General features: G+C 39.8%; 1 protein-coding gene across 1 annotated transcript in view; it reads right to left on the bottom strand.

Annotated features, from left to right (window-relative positions):
- The window catches only part of SHROOM3 (shroom family member 3), a 157,204-nt gene that overhangs the window by 39,593 nt on the left and 99,175 nt on the right, over positions 1-18,436 (bottom strand). The window contains exon 3 of the mRNA XM_090266736.1: positions 16,707-16,838. Within this exon, the coding sequence (XP_090122862.1) occupies positions 16,707-16,838 (132 nt within the window). The remainder of the gene's footprint in view (positions 1-16,706; positions 16,839-18,436) is intronic.

An 18,436-nucleotide genomic window follows, 5' to 3' on the forward strand; every position in this document is an offset into this window, starting at 1 on the left:
GCAGAGAAGGACACATACTGAATGAGTCCACTTATATGTGAAATCTGAAAAAGGACAAACTTAAAATAGAGTGGTGATTACCAGATTTTGGAGGGTAGGAGAAACAGGAAATTTTGATCAAAGGGTACATATTTCAAGTTAAAAGATTAACAAGCTCTGGAGATCTAATGTACAGCATGGTGATTATAGCTAATAATACTGTATCATATTCTTGAAAGTTGCTAAAAGAATAGATCTTTTTAAGTAACTTTATTGATTATGCTATTACAGTTGTCCCAATTTTCCCCCCTTTTTTCCCCTCTGTCTGGTATCCCCCTTCCAGCATTTCCCCCTTAGTTCATGTCATGGGTCATGCATGTAAGTTCTTTGGCTTCTCCATTTCCTATAACACTCTTAACATCCCCCTGTCTATTTTGTGCCTAACAATTATGTTTCTTAATCCGGGCAATTTTCCCCTCACTGTTCCTCTTCCCCCTCCCAGCTGATAACCCTCCAAATGATCTCCATGTCTGTGATTCTGTTCCTGTCCTGGTTGTTTGCATAGTTTTTGTTTTTTAGAGTCAGTTGTTGATAGCTGTGAGTTTGTTGTCATTTTAATGTTCATAGTTTTGATCAAATTCTTTTTCTTAAATATGTCCCTTTAACATTTTATATAATAAGGGCTTGGTGATGATGAACTCCTTTAGCTTTACCTTGTCTGGGAAGCACTTTCTCTGCCCTTCCATTCTAAATGATAACTTTGCTGGATAGAGTAATCTTGTAGGTCCTTGATTTACATGACTTTGAATACTTCTTGCCAGTCCCTTCTTGCCTGCCAAGTTTCTTTTGAGAAATCAGCTGACAGTCTTATGGGAACTCCTTTGAGGGTAACTCTCTGCCTTTCTCTTGCTGCTTTTAAGATTCTCTTTATTTTTTACCTTTGGCATTTTAATTATGATGTGTCTTGGTGTGGTCCTCTTTGGGTCCAACTTGTTTGGGACTCTCTGTACTTTCTGGATTTGTATATCTATTTCCTTTGCCAAATTAGGGAAGTTTTCTTTCATTACTTTTTCAAATAAGTTTTCAATTTCTTGCTCTTCCTCTTTTCTTCTGGAATCCCTGTGATTCAGATGTTGGCACTTTTGGAGATGTCCCAGAGTCTTCTTATTCTCTCCTTGTTTTTTTTTTTTTTTTTGTTTTGTTTTGTTTTTTGAATTCTTGTTTCTTCTTCTGTTCTGGTTGAACGTTTATTTCTTCCTTATGTTCCAAATTGTTGATTTGAATCCTGACTTCCTTCCCTTCACTGTTGGTTCCTTATGGATTTTCCTTTACTTCACTTAGTATATCCTTCATATCTTCCCTTATGTTTTTGCCATACTCAGTGAGTTCTCTGAGCATCCTGATAACCATGATTTGAACTTTGCATTTGCTAGGTTGGCTGTCTTGTTTTGTGTAGTTCTTTTTCTGGGGTTTTGTTGTGTTCTTTTATTTGGGTCATATTTCTTTGTCTCCTCAATTTGGCAGCCTCCCTGTGTCTGTTTCTGTGTATTACTCAGAGCTGCTTTGACTCCCTGTCTTAGCACACCTGTTACATGTATGGGGCGGAGTCTTACGTATTTGCCAGGGATGGGCAACCTGCTTCACCACTTTGTGACTCTGTGTAGGAGGAGGGCTCAGAGAGGGGACAGTGCTGCTGCCTGGCTTCTGGAGAGGTGTCAGGCACTCGCCCCCTTTCCAGTCATTTCACCCACTTCCCGTATGTGACTGGTGCCCTTCTAGCTGTTGTCCTGCTGGTGATTCCCAGAGTGTGTGGATTTGTGTACATTTAAGTCCATGTGAGCCCTTTAACCCTTTGAGCGCCATGCGTCATTCGATATTTGGGTCAACAGAAAAAATTATATCACTGTATAACCCGAGGTACAAAAAAAGAGAACAAAACATAAAAGACTAATTATTCCATTGTTATTTACATTTATAGGCATCGAAAAAAGAGTCGCTGGGAGCAAAGCTGGCACTTTTGGGAAAATTTGTCAGTGTCGCTTACAGCAACATTGGCACTCAAAGGGTTAAGTGAACTCTCCTGAGAAACTGCCCCAGCCCCTACTGGTTTTTTACCAACAGAGGTTATGGGGCTTTATCTTCCCAGTGCTGGAACCCTGGTCTGTGAGGTCTGGCCTGGGATCACTCACTCCCAAGATATCCCTCCTAATTTTTATTTACCATACATGAATGTGGGACTGCCAGTTCCACAGCAGTTGCTACACCCTTTCTGCCCCAACTCCAATGTCCGCCCCTCCTGCCCATCTGGATGAATATGGCTTCTTTAAATCTTTGGTTGTTGGACTTCCACACAGTTTGATTTTCTGGCAGTTCCAGGTGTTTTTTTGAGGTTAGTTGTAATTCTTGTGGTTGCACAAGGAGGCGAAGCATATCTACCTATGCCTCCATCTTGACTGGAAGTTAAGAATAGATCTTAAATGTTCTCACCACAAAAAAGAAATGGTAACTATATGATGTAATAGAGGTGGTAGCTAACCCTATGGTGGTAATCATTTTTGCAGTTTTAAAATGTATGGAATCAACATGTTGTACACCTTAAACTTGCTCAATATATCTACTGTATGTTAACAAAGCTGAGGGAAAGAGAATTCCCACATAATCACCTAAGTTTCCTACATATTAACATTTTATGCTTTATTAATTTAAAGCACACAAAGTTGCTTTGGTCTTTCTTGGCCTAGGCTTAACAATATATAAAGATAGGAACATGGAAGGACCTGACTTGGGGTGGTGAACACACAATATACAGATTATGTATTATAGAATTGTACACCTAAAACCTATATAATTTTATTAACCAATGCCACCCCAGTAAATTCAATAAAAAAAAAAGACAGGATCAATGATTCTCTCCCACCTCCCAAGGAAAAGGCTTCCTGGGGATTTTGAAGCCCTCTGTCAGACTGGTGCTGGATAAATGCTATTATTTTAATTTCTTGGAAAGAACTACATAAAAACCAGCAGCTATCTTGGTGGCTACAAGGCTTTAAGCTACATAAGCAGTATAAACAACAAGATGCTCTCCAAAATAGTTTCTTATTTTGCAAGTCAATGACTTCAACTTTTAAACATCCTGCCCTTATAATACAAAGAATGGACATAGCAATGAGGAAAAGTGGGTGTCCCTCAGACTCAAGACTGAAGAATGATTTTGGGAAGGATGATTGCACTACTATAGAAGGTCAGAGTCAAGAGAGAGTGGCTGTGCTTTATTTTTGGCAGAAAAGTGAGGTGAGCTATCAGGCATTTCATGCTGAAAACTTTTGAACTGTAAGACTTCTGCAGTTTAGAAACACATAGGCGATCCAGGGATCCACTTTGATATGTTGAAGATAAAGCTATAAGTATGTCCACATATTACTTTTCTATGAAAAATGTAATTGGCTTTTGTAACATAAGTGAGAAAATATTCCCCTGATGCCAATAAAATTTCAAGTGCTAAGTGTATCAGAATAATACTAGCCCAGCTGTCAGGAGACTTGGGTGTTCACCTTGAATTTGTTATTAGCCTCCTGCATGACCCTGTGCAAGTCACTTCTCCACCATAAGCCTTTGTTCATCTAAAAAATGAAAACATTAATCAAAGAGGCTGGGTTAACCTCGTTTTAATCTGAAGTAACTTTTAAGATGTATAAGACAGACACTGAAGGACTTGCCAAGAGAGAATGATTTCAAAAAAATACATATAGTTCAACTCTCTGGAGAGAGGTTATGGTCATAGGAAAATTGTTTTGTGTAACACAAGGGATATAGATACAAAAGATGTTCAGCAGTTGGTCAATAAATATTTATTGAATTGAAGGAGGCTACAGTCTTAACCACTGGAGTTTCCTCATCAATAGAAGGCAGATTATAACAGACTCTATTTATGGTGTCTTTTGTGAGATTAAAAATGAGATATGGTACATGGCCCATAGTAAGAGCTCAATAAATGTTGAGTATAACATAAGATTTCTTCAGGCAGAAGGAGGTGTGAGAAGAAAGGGAAGGACATCCAGGTAGGAGAAATGGCATGACAAATGCATAAAAATCTGCAAGCGCACAGTGCACACAACTCAGAGCACATTGGGGAAGAGATGATGAGTACAGGGGAGAGCAGCAGGTGAAGGTGAAGGCGGAGCCAGATCTGAACATGCCTCTAGAGGCTTTGTACAGTAAGTATCCTGTGGATCTGGAAGTCACCAATAACATTAGCCAGAGAGGGAATGTTCAAATTTGAGTTTCAGGAAGATATCACCAATAACAAGGAGAATAAACTTGAGAGACAAGATTGGCAGCTATTACAGTGGCCAGGGTGAGATAATGAAGGATGAGCATGAAGGCAGTGGCAATGAACTTGAAGCGATGACAGATGTTAAAGCCGCTGAGAAGGCAAAATGCCCACCCAGCCTAGTAACCGCATGGATGTAGGTGGTGTAAAAGAGTATAGTCAAGGAGGAAGGATGGCAGTATTATTGACCCATATGAAGAACTCTTAGATGGGGAGGGTAGAGATGGGGAGGAGGAAAGTAAAATGGGCATGTGACTGTCAAGTGCTCGCACCATGTTCAGGGGAGGGGTACAGCACACAGTACAGTCTGAGGACTGACACCTGGGCTGCATATAGAAATTTAGGAGTCACAAAATGCATGGCCTTTGAAAAAAGGTATGTTGCCTGGGGAGAATGCAGAGGGAGACAAAGAAAGTGGTTTAAGGCTGGGCCTCAGAGCTATCACAATTTAGGGAAAGGGGAGCTGGGGAAAAAGCCCATACAGGAGTTTCCAGAGAAGTAGGAGGTAAACTGGAAGAATATGGAAGTTTCACAGACTAGTGGGAAGAATAAGGAGGAGGAACTGTCAGCTACTCCAACTGCTACAGAGAGGTGAGTCTGGTGAGGGTCCATGCGTGTCCACTGGGTTTCACAACGAGTGAGCCTCTGCATTGGAATGATGGGACGGAAGCCTGATTACCTGGTGTAGGAAGTGAATGAAAGAGAAAGTGGAGACAACAAGCCCCCGCCCCCCCCCCCCAAAAAAAACCTGGCTCTGAAAGAAAGAGGGTAGTAGCTAGAAGACTAGAGGGGACCGGGGAGTAAAAAGGTTTTGTTCTAGCTGTTTTGCTTTGAACAGTGAGAAGTGAGCAAGTTCATGAGACAGAGAATGAACACATGCATAACTGAAAGAACAAGACCAAGAGAGGATGACACTCCTTAAGACTCATGAGGAAGTAGAAGGCGATGGCATTCTAGATGCACGTGGAGGGTATAACCTCATGTGGGAGTAAAGTCAGTTCCACCAAGATGGGAAGAAAGGAGCAAGAAAGATATTGATGCTCATGGTACAAAAGGAAAGCAACTCGAAGGGACTTCACCACACCCAATGCCCTCTGTTCTCATGATGAAGCTGAGAAGAGAGAAAAGTGAGGGGAATGACATGGTGGGCTGGGGCTCAAGGGACATAATAAATGAGGACTAGAGGAGTAAAACTGTTTAGAGATATTTAAAAAAATAATGACTAAGATATGGTCTCTCCCCTTAGGGAGCAATGCCAAGACAGGAAACCCAACTTGGGAGGTTGGCAACCATTTGCCCTGGGGTGGGGTGGGGTTTATCGGGTTTCATCACAGGTCTAATCCATTAAGAGCAGTGATTTTGAAACAAATAAAAAATTTCTTGGAAAAAAAAAAACCGAAAAACCCAACAATATCCTTTCTTTTGGCCACAGAACATATGTTGAGAAAAGGCTTTAATGATAAATCTTTGTTTTATAAGACTCTTCCAAATGTACAGCTAAGTGATGAAATGAAAAAAACAATGAAAAAGATGACCAACTCTCATAACTTGCTAGGGGGAGGATAAATGGGTACAACCTAAATAAAGAGCAATTTTGCAGCACCTAACAACAACAAAAAAAAAATCAATAAAATTTTTTTTATCCTCACCAGAGGACATTTTTTCCCATTGCTTTTTATAGAGCAAGGGGAAGGGAGAGAGAGAAGTGCTGATGGGTTGCCTCCCACACATGCCCAGGATGGGCATGGTACATGCCCGGACTAAGACCGAACCCACAACGTTTGTATGCGCCCTGACTGGGAATCAGACTTGCAAACTTTTGGTTAGGGGGCAATACTCCAATCAACTGAGCCGCACTGTTATTTTATTTTATTTTAAAATGACACATCTATCAAATGAAAAACAACCTAAATGCTCATCAATAGGAGACAGGTCAGTGTGGTGCATCCATATAATAGAATATTTGTGTGGAATAGCTCTATACATATTGATATGGGAATATCTCCAAACTATATGGTTGAATGACAATAGTAAGGTACAAAACCGTGCCCTACAGTATGCGGGGGGAAACATACATAATCACCCATATATTTGTTAATGTAAAGAATATTTCTGGACCTGGCTGGTGTGGCACAGTGGATTGAGCACCAGCCTGTGAACCAAAAGGTCGGCAGAGTTTGATTCCTGGTCAGGGCACATGTTTGGGTGGCAGCCAGGTCCCTGGTTAGGAGCATGTGAGAGGCAACTGATGGATGTCTCTCTCCCACACCAATGTTATTCTCCCTTTCCTCCCCTCTCTTTAAAGAAAAAAATATTTCTGGAGGAATACTTGAGAAACTAGAAACAGTGACTGCCTCTAGGGAAGAAAGGTTATTTTTCACTCTATTTCCTTTTGTAACTTTTGAACTGTGTACTGTGTAGATGTATTACCTATTAAAAAGCAAAGTATTTTTAAAGTAGCCTCTCATTTAAAAAATGTATTTCATGTATCTCAAGATACCCCCAAAAAGGCAAACAGCTGTCTATTGACTTTTTCAATGATGCAAATAATTTAATAAGCATTCCTAAAGAGCATAGCATGCTTTTGCATTTTGGGATCACTTTGATCTTTAAAAAGATAAGGAAATATTTTCCTAAAGTATGTTACATCATGAGCATATCAGTGAGTCAGAAGACGATTTAATTTTTAAATTGAGCAAACTTAAGTTTTGCATGTGGGTGTAATTCAAACAAAGCCCTTTTGTTGCATTCCTACCCACACAGACAAGGAAGCTTTACGGCGTGGGATGGGTAGGCTGGCCAGACTGGAACTAGCAAGTGACACGATGTCCTTTTTTGATGATTTTGTCCTAACATAGAAAGATTCAGGAATGCAAAGCATATGTCTGAGAAATCTACAAGAAAGGAGTTCAGGTATTTCAAGTAGTATTCATTGACCACCTACTATGTTCCTCCCATGTTGCCGAGTTATAGTTGGAGCTCTGGGAGGCCAGAGGGTCTTGAGGAGTTCATAATCTTGTGAGGAGTCTTAGATGCAAGAAAAAGTACTAAACAGAATCAGAACATTATTCATTAAAAAAATATTTGAGTGCCTACTAAATACCAAGAATCATGCTAGACCCTTGACCTTTAAACTATATATGTGATACAGGACTATTAATGAGAAAATGAGGTAAGAGAGATTAAGCAACTTGTCCACAGTCACAAGAGTAGTGGGGATCAGAGCTGATATATTTAAGTGCAGTCATCTGTCACCAGAGCCTATGCTCTTAACTTCTAAGCAATGAGCAATATAATGAGGTTGGGTGGGCAGAGCAGGCAATAAGGAAGCAAATAAACAGGGCTCTGAAGGAAATAAAATTGGGTAATGTGAGATTGTGATTGATGTTACTGCTTTGGGTAGGGTGCATTTGAACCCAAGATCTAAATGATAAAAAGAAATGGCCCACCATGCAAAGAGCTGGGGGCAGAGAACTTAACACAGAAGGAACAATGAATGCAGAATTCTTGAGGTGGGAATGAATTGGGGGTTTTCAAGAAGCAGGATAGTGTGGCCAAAGCCTTGTGAGGGAAGAGCAGATGGTAGGACAAGTCGTCGGGTGGTACTGGGCCTCAACGGCTGTGGAGGCATGTAGGATACAAGCACCAAAAAGCCCAAGTGCTGCTGGTGGTCAAGAACGGGGTCTGAAGTTGGGCGAGAGGCTGGTAGTAGAGTGGGATTTTAACGACTGCGAAGAATCAGTATGCTTTGGATAAATGGTGAAAGGGACAATCACGACTTGGAAAATAAAACATTCTAAGAGCCAGAGTTAGTTTTTTTGTTGATGCTGTTCTTTGATGAGCTGTTATACCTGAGACTTTGGGCTCTTCTGGGAGCACTAACATCATTAAACTATGCCAGTTATCAACTGGGCATGAGTTGAATGTGTACGGATACAAAATATACTCAACTATCAGCACTACCAAATAGAACATCATGTTTCTTAATGCCCTTACCTACCCACTACCTACTTGCCCACCCATCCATTACTGGTTAAGGGCACAATGCTATACTAGAAGCAAAGTCCACCCTAACAAGGTTCTCGTCTAACCCCTCCCCCTAAAAAAAAGAAAATATAATAGTCAATATACTCTGTAAATTGTTTCTTAAGGATTATTTTGAGTGTTGCTACTATTTTCCCCGTTTCCTCATCCACTTTTAAAATTACCAAATGTATTCAGATTAATATATAAAAAACATCTGTGCGCTGATCACCAAAATTTATCAGATTTAATACTTTTTGCCATATTTACTTCTGGTACTTTCTTTGATTGGTTTAATTCACATACTTAAAAACAAAAGATCAAACTTTGAGCATTTTCTAACCCCTCCCCCAATTTCTCCTGCTCCCTAGAGCTAACCACTGTGGTTGATTTCCTGTGTTTCTTCTCCAGTTTCTTTCTTATGCAAATACAAGCAAATATGAACATACAATCTCATTTCACCCCTTTCACAAAAGAAACTCAATGTGGTGTTCTACCTTTGTTTCTTTGAACTTAACAATATGTACTAGAGATCATTCTATGCCAGTACTTACAGGGCTTCCTCATTTCTTTTTTCCCTTTTAGCTGCCCCCTGGGATTCTGCTATGTGCATACATCATGTTCACTCAACCAGACCCCTTTTGTAGATGCTTTCTGATATCCAGTCTTTTGCTGTTACAGATAATGCTTCAGTGAATAACCATGTCCTTACACTGTCTTCTTTTTATGCTGATATATCTGCAGGAACTCCTAGGAGTGGAATTGCAGACTCAAAGTAAAATGAACTCACAACTTTGATAATTATTGCTAAATTGCCCCTTTTCACACTTTAAAGAGGAAACAAACTCAATATCAACAATTAAATGTCACTATATAAGTAATTTGGGTAGGATTATAATTATATCTCCGTTAGTACAGAAGAGTAGATGATTCAGATTTGAACAACAATGCCTTTTTGGCATTTCCTGTTGACAGGTTAATAATAGGCTGTAAATACTGATGATAATAATATACAACAATTGAAAACTGTGACCAAGTCAAGTTACACTGAGCTGCACTCATAACATTGTTTCACTTATAGACCCCAGAGGAACTCTGGAATAAAAGCCACTCTATATTGAAATAGGTTTTTGACAGGTTCAGGGAAACAGAAAAGCTCTAAAGAATTTTTAAAGAGTTGAAAAAGCCTATCCTCTTCCAAAATAAAAATAAAAAGGTGGTAATTATCCCTTAACACACAGGTGACAAGGACATTTTTTGACAAATCCTTTAGCCCTTTACAGAATCCCTAACCTCTAGTTTCTATGACTTTTGAGCCTATACCTCAGATTTCTGGAATTCAAAGAAAAATCTAACAGGCAAACTTTCCTGAGGCTTTTATAATTGCCTGAATAATAGCTGTGTCTTTAAAAAGTAGCTCAGTGGGTAGGAAAGTATGCATTAGGTAATATAACCCCATAGCAACACAGCCCTTTCTGGAAAGAGTTCTATTTAAATGTCACATCCTGATAATATGCCCTGGGGACTTTGGTCTTTGACAGCAGATCACAAGTAAGAGTGAAGTCTGCTAACAGACCTAAGACTCTAACATCTAATATTTGCATAAAAGGTAAAAAAAAACAAAAACCACACCTTTTCTATTAAGATACTTTACCCCATTCCTACATACCTGTCCCAACATTCTTTCACTATTTATCTCCTTACCATCCTCCATTCTGAAACATTTTTTAAAGATTCCATTTTATTGATAACCACGCAAAACTATTACTATAAAAGAGAAGGACCAGCAATGGGGGTGGGTGTCTTTCACTGAGTCACCAGAGGTTGATGGGTTGAAATGTTATTTTTTTCTCAATATTCCTCTTTCAACCCAACCTCCTCCCCTCAGTGCTGACACATACAGAGGAACAGTCTAGTTTCCTTCCCACACTTCAATATTTGCATATGTCAGGTAGAAGTTGATACAAACACTGTAACATCTTTGATCTGTAACAGCATTTATCTCTGTCTTCCACTGACTATCAAACTCAGTCATCACTGAATAGCACAGCATACACGAATAGCATAAACTCTGTCGATAAATAACTTTTTTTTCTTAGCTCTCACTGTGGTACCAGGCATTGTATTTGTTGGAGGAAAGAGGGACTGGCTTTTACTGATTTCTTCAGATACCAAATATTATTATTTTAGTTATTCTCTTCTCTACTACTTCTCTGTGACATTGAATATGCTGCTAGAGCTTAGACAGGAGAAATCACTTCCAGGCTGGCTCATTATCTTTCATACGCGGACACATGCAGATACCATAAATCTCATGGATCTCAGTAAAGGTCATTTAGATAGTTGTTGAGAACTAGAAATACTGGGTGTGCCCCTGAATTACTGCCTTTTCCTCTTTTTTAAAGGAAAAGTTGCTTGGGGCTCTCCCAGAGGAGTCCTATTGGACAGCTGGGAGCAGCTCAGCAGGGCTGAAGGTGTGTGTGGCTCTTTCCTTCCATTCAGTGGGTGGCAGCACTGACGGGCAGGAGGGGTAGGGTATCCCACTACTCTAGCCAGAAGCACACTTCCTTAATGTATAAATCCACAGAATAGTAGCCTCCTTTGAGGGTTTAAAAAAGTCCAAATACCAACCAAAATATTTTGAGATCAAGCTAATTCATTTTTACAGAATGCCAAACGATAAATTAAATTTTACTTGCCAAAACAAAAGGGTCTGTGTGTGTGTGTGTGTGTGTGTGTGTGTGTGTGTGTGTGTGACAGTAGGCTAACCTTTATGTAGTGATTTTTTTTTCTAAACATCACTCTACATTAAACAAAACAAATAAATGCCCCCAAACCTCCCACACTAAAGAAACTCAATTCTCTTTTGGAATAAATTTGATGCATTACATTGTTCTTCTCTTCTCTATTTTACTTTTTCCTCATTTAGAGGAAGAGGACACAAATAAAAAAATTAAAGGCAATAACAAAGAAAAGGACCAAAAATTAATTTTAGATAAAACTCTTAAACAATGGTCTAAAGAAGAATATGTATTTTCAAATCATATTGTAAAAAAGCTGTTCATTAAAAATAAAGCTTTCAAGTAATATTGAAACCTGAATAAAAGAATAGTGAAAGTTTTTAAGGAAGAGAAGCTGAAAACTTTCAGAACACTTGCTCTGGCTCATTGGTTTCTACATACCAATATGTCCATATTAAATTTTACAGCAAAAAGTTTAACCTCCACCAATACTCACTCATAACCTGACACTATTGGGGAAAAATAATAAAATTCAGAAGAATGCTCTCTCTTACTTTCAAATGAAAGAATGCCAAATAAAACTTGAAAAACCAGCCCTGTGATCCCTCTTTCTCTCTGTTTTATAATATAAGCAATTTATATTTTCTTTTTTATCCTTTACAAGGTGTAATAATAAAATGAATGCCCACAATAATAAATATTCAAGTCACCTTCAGACCTAGAATATTACCAAGACTGTTATATACACCTGTTCTTTTCCACATTATATTTTAAGTAAAAGCATCCTTAGAAGCAAGCATTGGCCTTATGCATAACTCTGAACAAAAATTTTGAATCAATATAAGGATAAGAGCTGAACTCAAATTATTGTGAATAAAAGAAAAGATAATCAAGCATTTAAACCTTTAATTGTAAGGGAATTACATAATGTAAAACAGGCAATCTCAATCAACACTTCATGTAAACTCAAAGTTGCATGAGAAGACTGTACCTTTTCTTTAAAATTGAGAATGTATTCACAGGTTCTGTTTCTTTATACAAATGTTGTCAATGAGAATAGAGAACTTGGCTATAACTACATAGGTTAGTAGCCTGGCCCTGTGAGAAACAGAAATGCTCTGAAATTCCCCACGGGAAGAGGGAAGCGAAATCAATACAAAGCCAGCCATTGCTTATCTGCATGAGATAAAAGGCCACTCTAAATACGCACATCATAAAAAATACATAGGCAAGGGAGTGACTGAAAATTCCCTCACAGATATTAATAGTATACTGGCTTACAAGAGGTACTCAAATAATAATTTTCATGACAATTTAGAGAAATGGGCTTAATCTCAACATGTGTTTGGTTGTTTCTTTTTCTTTATCAACAGATACAGCACAACATCAAACAGACATCCCTGAAAGGCTTGTCAGTTGAGAATTTTGCAATGAAAGATTCTAAATCTCATTCTAAAGTAACAGTGGACTTACCTTGTGGTAAACAGAAACATCCTAGGTAACAACCCTCTGGCCAACTGAATGTCATAGCCAGGAGTGGGGTAAAAAGCCATTACTTCTGCTAATGCTCTTTCTGTTCCTCCCTGGGTTGCAAAGCCTTTCAGACAATTCCAGGCACCTCCAGTCAGACAGCCTGAACCGCCCTGAACTCGCTAAGCTTTGTACAAGTGGGCGGGGACTCTGATTCCTAGTCACCTTGGTAAACTGGCCAATTAAAGTTCAATTCTTGCTCTAGAAAAGGGAAGAGAGAAGGTGACTCTCAGTAATTTTTCCTGAGAAGAACTAGCATCCCAGAGAACAGCATACAGCTTAGAAATGCCAGAATGCTATTTTGCAGGCAGGAAGAGGAGGGAAGCAAGGAAAATCATCTGCTGATAAAAAATCATCAAACTAAAATCAGGACATTTCCTTGAATGATCTTCCCTACTAAACACACATCCTCCTTTGTATGCTAAAATGCCACTGTCTGCAAAAGTGGTTCATTGCTTTAAGCTGCCCACAGTTTGGGAGGCTACTGAAGCGACAGGGGTTGGTTCTGGATCAACATCCCCCAAAGCCTCCTACGGCACACTGTCCTGAGAACACTGCTCGTCAGCAGCATGGGGACAGAACTCATTGCCAAGGGGAGTGCACAGTGCCAGCTGAACTCACCTTGCTGCTCAATTGTGAATGAATTTGAGTCAAGCCCTGAGTTTCTATTATCCATTTTGATTTACTTTAAAGAGCACAAAATATGCCACCATATGTGGGTAAATGCTTAATAATTAGATGAGATCATTATTAGAATGATGTGGTGTAAGGTGAAGAAGGAATGAGAAGTTCACGGATGAAAGCACTGGCTCAGAAAATCTTGAGCTTTAAGCAAGGACATTTTGTCTCCTTTACCAACTCATTGAACTACCTTAGCCTAAGGCTTGACAGATTTTTTTCGAGAGAAGTTTCTGCCAAGGTAAATTAGATAATAGGGTTCCTACTAAGTTAGATGTGAGAGAATTCAGGGACCAAGCAGGAAAGAAAGGATGGGATTTGGTCTGTGAGAATAGTAAGCCCTGGGCCACTAAGATTCTCTCTCTAGTTATTTGGATGGTCCCTATGGGGAAGGGAGGCTTTTCCTTTTGCTCTTTTCTTATAAATAAGTGAAAATTTTCTTCTGGATATCTCTTCATAAAAAGGGGGCTATAGATACCAGTGGAGCATTGGCCTAGAAATTGGTGACCCAAGCACTTTTGAATTCCAAGATCACTGTACAGGCTTCTATGACCTGTTACAAATTAACTTGCTCGATGCCCAGTAACCTCCCACCCCAACACTTATAAGACTTCTCAGATGATGATAAGGTCATCATGTCTGCTCTCCATATGTGGAAGAACTAGACATCAGCATCTCTCCCCCTTCCAAATTTCAAACCAGGATTTAGACCAAAGCCAGTTTGAAAGAACTCCTCATGACCAAATCTGGAACAGTTTGAGCAATAAAGAAACAGTAGCTTTGGATTATAATCCACAAAATATGACCGATATATGAAGAAATCCTTACTGATATAAATAGTTGAATAAGTTAAAAAGTGGGAGAAAGAGATAGCTCTTCCTTACAGAAAAATTCCAGTGAATAAATGTACAAGGAAATATAGAATCATCTTTAGAGCATTATAGTAATAATTGTTGCAGATTATATCTGCTGATGGATGCTAAAAGTGGGAGAAAGTGAGGAGAAATGGGATATTTGCATAGCCTGAAAGTTATGTCTCCAAAGATATTAATTACAAAGAGACAAGTAATAACATTATAGGAACTGGATAGTATTATGCTAAGTGAAATAAGCCAGGCAGTGAAAGACAACTACCATATGATCTCACCCAATACAGGAACCTAATGAACAATACCAACAAATGAACAAAATAGAACCAGAGGTATGGAAACAAGGAACAGACTGACAGTGACCAGAGGGGCAAAGGGAGGAGGAGAAGGGGGGAAAAAGGGAAAGGGTCTGGTCAAGGAACTAGTATAAATGACCCATGGACATGGACAACAGGGTGGGGATTGTGGGAGTGGGGGGTGGACAGGGCAGTGGAGAGCAACAGGGGGAAAATGGGACAACTGTAATAAAACAACAATAAAAAATAATAATATAATAGAGAAACCTGGTAGACTTCACCTTAACCAAGTAGGCAAAGTTAGTATCACTTGTAATAAAACGTAATGACATTAGGTAATCCCTGCATGGACACACTAAGAAAGACATCACTTCTGTGGTATTCTTGCCAAAAATGCCTAACTTCAATGTAATCATGGGATAATATCAGACAAACTCAAACAGAAGGCATTCTACAAAACAACTGGCCCATACTCTGCAAAGGTGTCAAGGTCATAAAAGGCAAGGAAAGACTGAGGAAATAACAGATTAGAAGAGACTACAGAAACATGATGATTAAATACAGCATTTATAATGTTTATAATGCAGATTCATGTGTCTACATGAAAGAATCCCCCAACTGAAATCAGGGTAACTGCTATCAGCAATAACATCTGTTGAATGCTTATGATGTGCTGGGCACCACCATGAGTGCTTTGCGTGTGTTAGCACTTTCAATTTTTTCAGCAACCCTATGTTTGGTTACTAAACTCATTTTACAAATCGGAAGCTGTGAGAGCTGAAGTAATGTGCCTGCAGTTGCACAGTAAGTGGCAGAGTCACAATGCAAATTCTAGGTCGTCTGATGCCACAGACCACATTGAACTCACTATAGTACATTGTCCTTCACGCTGGCACACCGACTTCCATGGGAATGATGAAATGGTGATGAGAATGATCACCGCAGCATTACACTCCCATCTAATATTTATTTTGTTGGGCTGGCCAAAAGGTTTGTTTTTTTTCTGTAAGATGGCTCTAGTAGCTCTTAATTGTTATTAACTGCATTTTGAAACAAATTTGTTAAGATTGTATTGTGAATACAATACATATTAGTGCACATTAAAAAACAAAACTTATCAAAATTGGTGAATTTTTGTGTAGCCATTTTAATATTGAAGATAGAAGAAAATATGCAACATTTTTGTCATATTACGTCTTATTCTTTCAAGAAAGGTAAAAATGCAACTGAAATGCAGAAAAAATTTGTGCAGTGTATGCAGAAGGTGCTGTGACTGACTGAATGTGTCACCAAGTGGTTTGTGAAGTTTCATGCTGGAGATTTCTCGCAGGATGATGCTTCACAGCGGGTAGACCAGTTGAAGTTGATAGCGATCAAATTGAGATATTGAGAACAATCAACATTGTATCACATGGGAGATAGCTGACATACTCAAAATATCTTAATTGATAAAGTTTTGGTAAAAATGAAAAATGTTATTTTTTACAGAAAAAAATTAAGAGAATTTTTTGGCCAACCCAATACCTACCATTTAGTTCTCTTTTCCTATGAGCAGACTCTGTGCTAAGTGCTTTGTATACCTCATCTCATTGAATTCCCATGACTGTCCTCTGAAGTAGGTTCTATTATGCTGATTGCTGAGGTCAGAGTGTAGTGGCTATGAGCTTGTTCAAAATGTCTGAATTTGAATCCACCACCTCCTAGAATCGTAGAATCCTAGTGCAAATCTCCCAGGACTGGTGTGAGAATTTGATGTGATATGCAACATCCTGGCACATCACCTAGCACAGAGAAGAGAGTAGCTGCAAATATTTATTAGGCTACTTTAATAATCTCAGGACGTTCTTCAATTAGAAACAAGAAAAGTTTTAAATGACTATCACCTCAAAGATGAATTAATCTTGCTGCACAATGACACGTTTGTCATTTCCAAAGTATAAGACATCAGTCTGTTACTTTGAGTGCTTTAAATTATAGTTTTAGAAACAGGTATGGATATATTTTTTAAAAGGTATTTGAATCAAATGATTTGAGGGACCCCTGGGTTACTTCCCAGGAACTTTTGGGTTCTTCAGAACTTAAATTTGAAAACTGCCATTAAGACATTATCCTTCTGAACTCTGAGCTTCTGGCCCCCTTGTTCGGCCCCTCCTTACCTCTCTCACTAGCCTAGATCTTTACCAGCCTTGCCCCAAATTCCCTCTTCCAGCAGCCAAGTCCCTTTTCTGAATGACTTGGTACAGCCCTCCATGCCTCCTACCTGTGCTTCAGCCGAAGCTTAGCTCCTCCCAACCATGCTGCTTTCCTGTGCCGGGGGTCAGAGGTGAGGTGCTCTGGGCTGAAGGAGTCAGAGGTGTCAATATCTGCAGGGCCCAGGTCTGCACACGCATCTCTGGCAAAAAGAAAAAAAAAGGACAACAGGAGGTTGAGTGTGATGCTGTTCCTGGGCAGGGGCACAAATGAATCTAACAGGAAAACATGCATGAAAATTAACCCTGGAGTTAGAGCAAAGCAACACAGCTAAAAGCAAAGTTCTAAGCATGCACCCACCAAAGTTCTCTGCCAAAAGAAAGCAAATCTTCTACTGAGGGTCCTCATCCTTTCTTCTCTCTGTTTCTGTGAAGCAGTGGAGTGTGCTTTCCATCTTATAACGCCAGGTTTTCCAAACAAAGGGACACACTAACTGTTCTGAGGCTGAATTCCCCTATAATTCAGCATCTGTTGGTAAGTGAAAAACTGGACTCACTGAAGTGAACTGTCAAATGAGACGGTTCCCTGAACCAATGCCTGCAGCCTCCCTTCTCAGGAGAGCGCTGAGCAAGTGGAGCAGCCCTTGCTGATCAGTGGGTGGCAGCTCAGCGCACATGCCAGCTCCTGAGCCCCAGCTAATTCAGATTGTTCGGATTCCACTGTGCTGCAGGCAAGTCTTCTGTGTGTTCATTTAAACTGCACCCCGCCCCCCCCCCCGCCTGGGTCCCTAACACCATCCCCATAACTCATTTCCTCCATACTGCCGGGGAATCAGAGAAAAATGTTAAGCCCCATGTGGCCAATGCAGTCTGCTATGGAAACAGGCATATTTCTTCTCCTTAGGAGAGTCTTAGCTGTGGAATTTCCAAATGCCCTGACCGCACCCCTAAGGCCTCCTCTTGATCAGACTGCCCCCTGCACTGGGCTCTGAAGCAGGTTTGCCATGTTCCACTTTGCTGGGTACCAGGAGTGTGCTTTCAATGTGAAGATCTTTCTAAGCCTCTAAGAGCCGACTGGCTTGCCAATCACACACCAAGTAAACAGGAATCTGAGAAGGTGCAAACACATGCTGTTTCTTCTCTGCATAGGCCTTGTGCAGGGAAGCGAGATTACTGAATGGTATTGATTTCTTGTCATTTCAGGATATAGGGGGAGATGACCAGGGAGTTTCCATTTCTAGGCTAAAGTTTCACCTTTACCTTAATTATACTTAAGCACCATCACCTCCTTGTGTACGTCACTTTTTTCACCAAATTTAGGATTCCTGGCTTTCAATAGTTTCAGTATATACCTAAATTTGACATCTGAAAATGTGTTGAGGTTCTTTCACGTATGAACTGAATGACATTGGGCAAGTACACTCTGAGCCTCCGAGCCCTCATCTGAAACATGAAAATAAGAGGCAGGGTGCACTACGGCTAGGAGCCTGGCTCTGGAGTCAGGCAGCCTGTCTGAGCGGTAGTCCTGGCTCTACCCACTGACCAGGTCTGTCACTTTGTCCTCTTCGTGCTTCGGTTGTCTCCTCTCTGAAATGGTGTGAAAGACTGTTGAGAAACTTAAAATGATCCAGGTAAAGCACTTAGAATAGAGCCTGGCACATGTTCAGCACTCAGCCAATTAGCCACTAGTATACCTATCTTGCAGAGTTGCTATAGTTTCCAGACAATGTCTCTTAATGGTCTTGTATACTGCCTACACATGGTTGTACATTGTCTTCCTACAGCGCCTTTATTTTAGAGC

Source organism: Furipterus horrens, unplaced genomic scaffold (assembly GCF_987537825.1).
Source record: "Furipterus horrens unplaced genomic scaffold, mFurHor1.1.pri manual_scaffold_2, whole genome shotgun sequence".
Taxonomy (NCBI): domain Eukaryota; kingdom Metazoa; phylum Chordata; class Mammalia; order Chiroptera; family Furipteridae; genus Furipterus; species Furipterus horrens.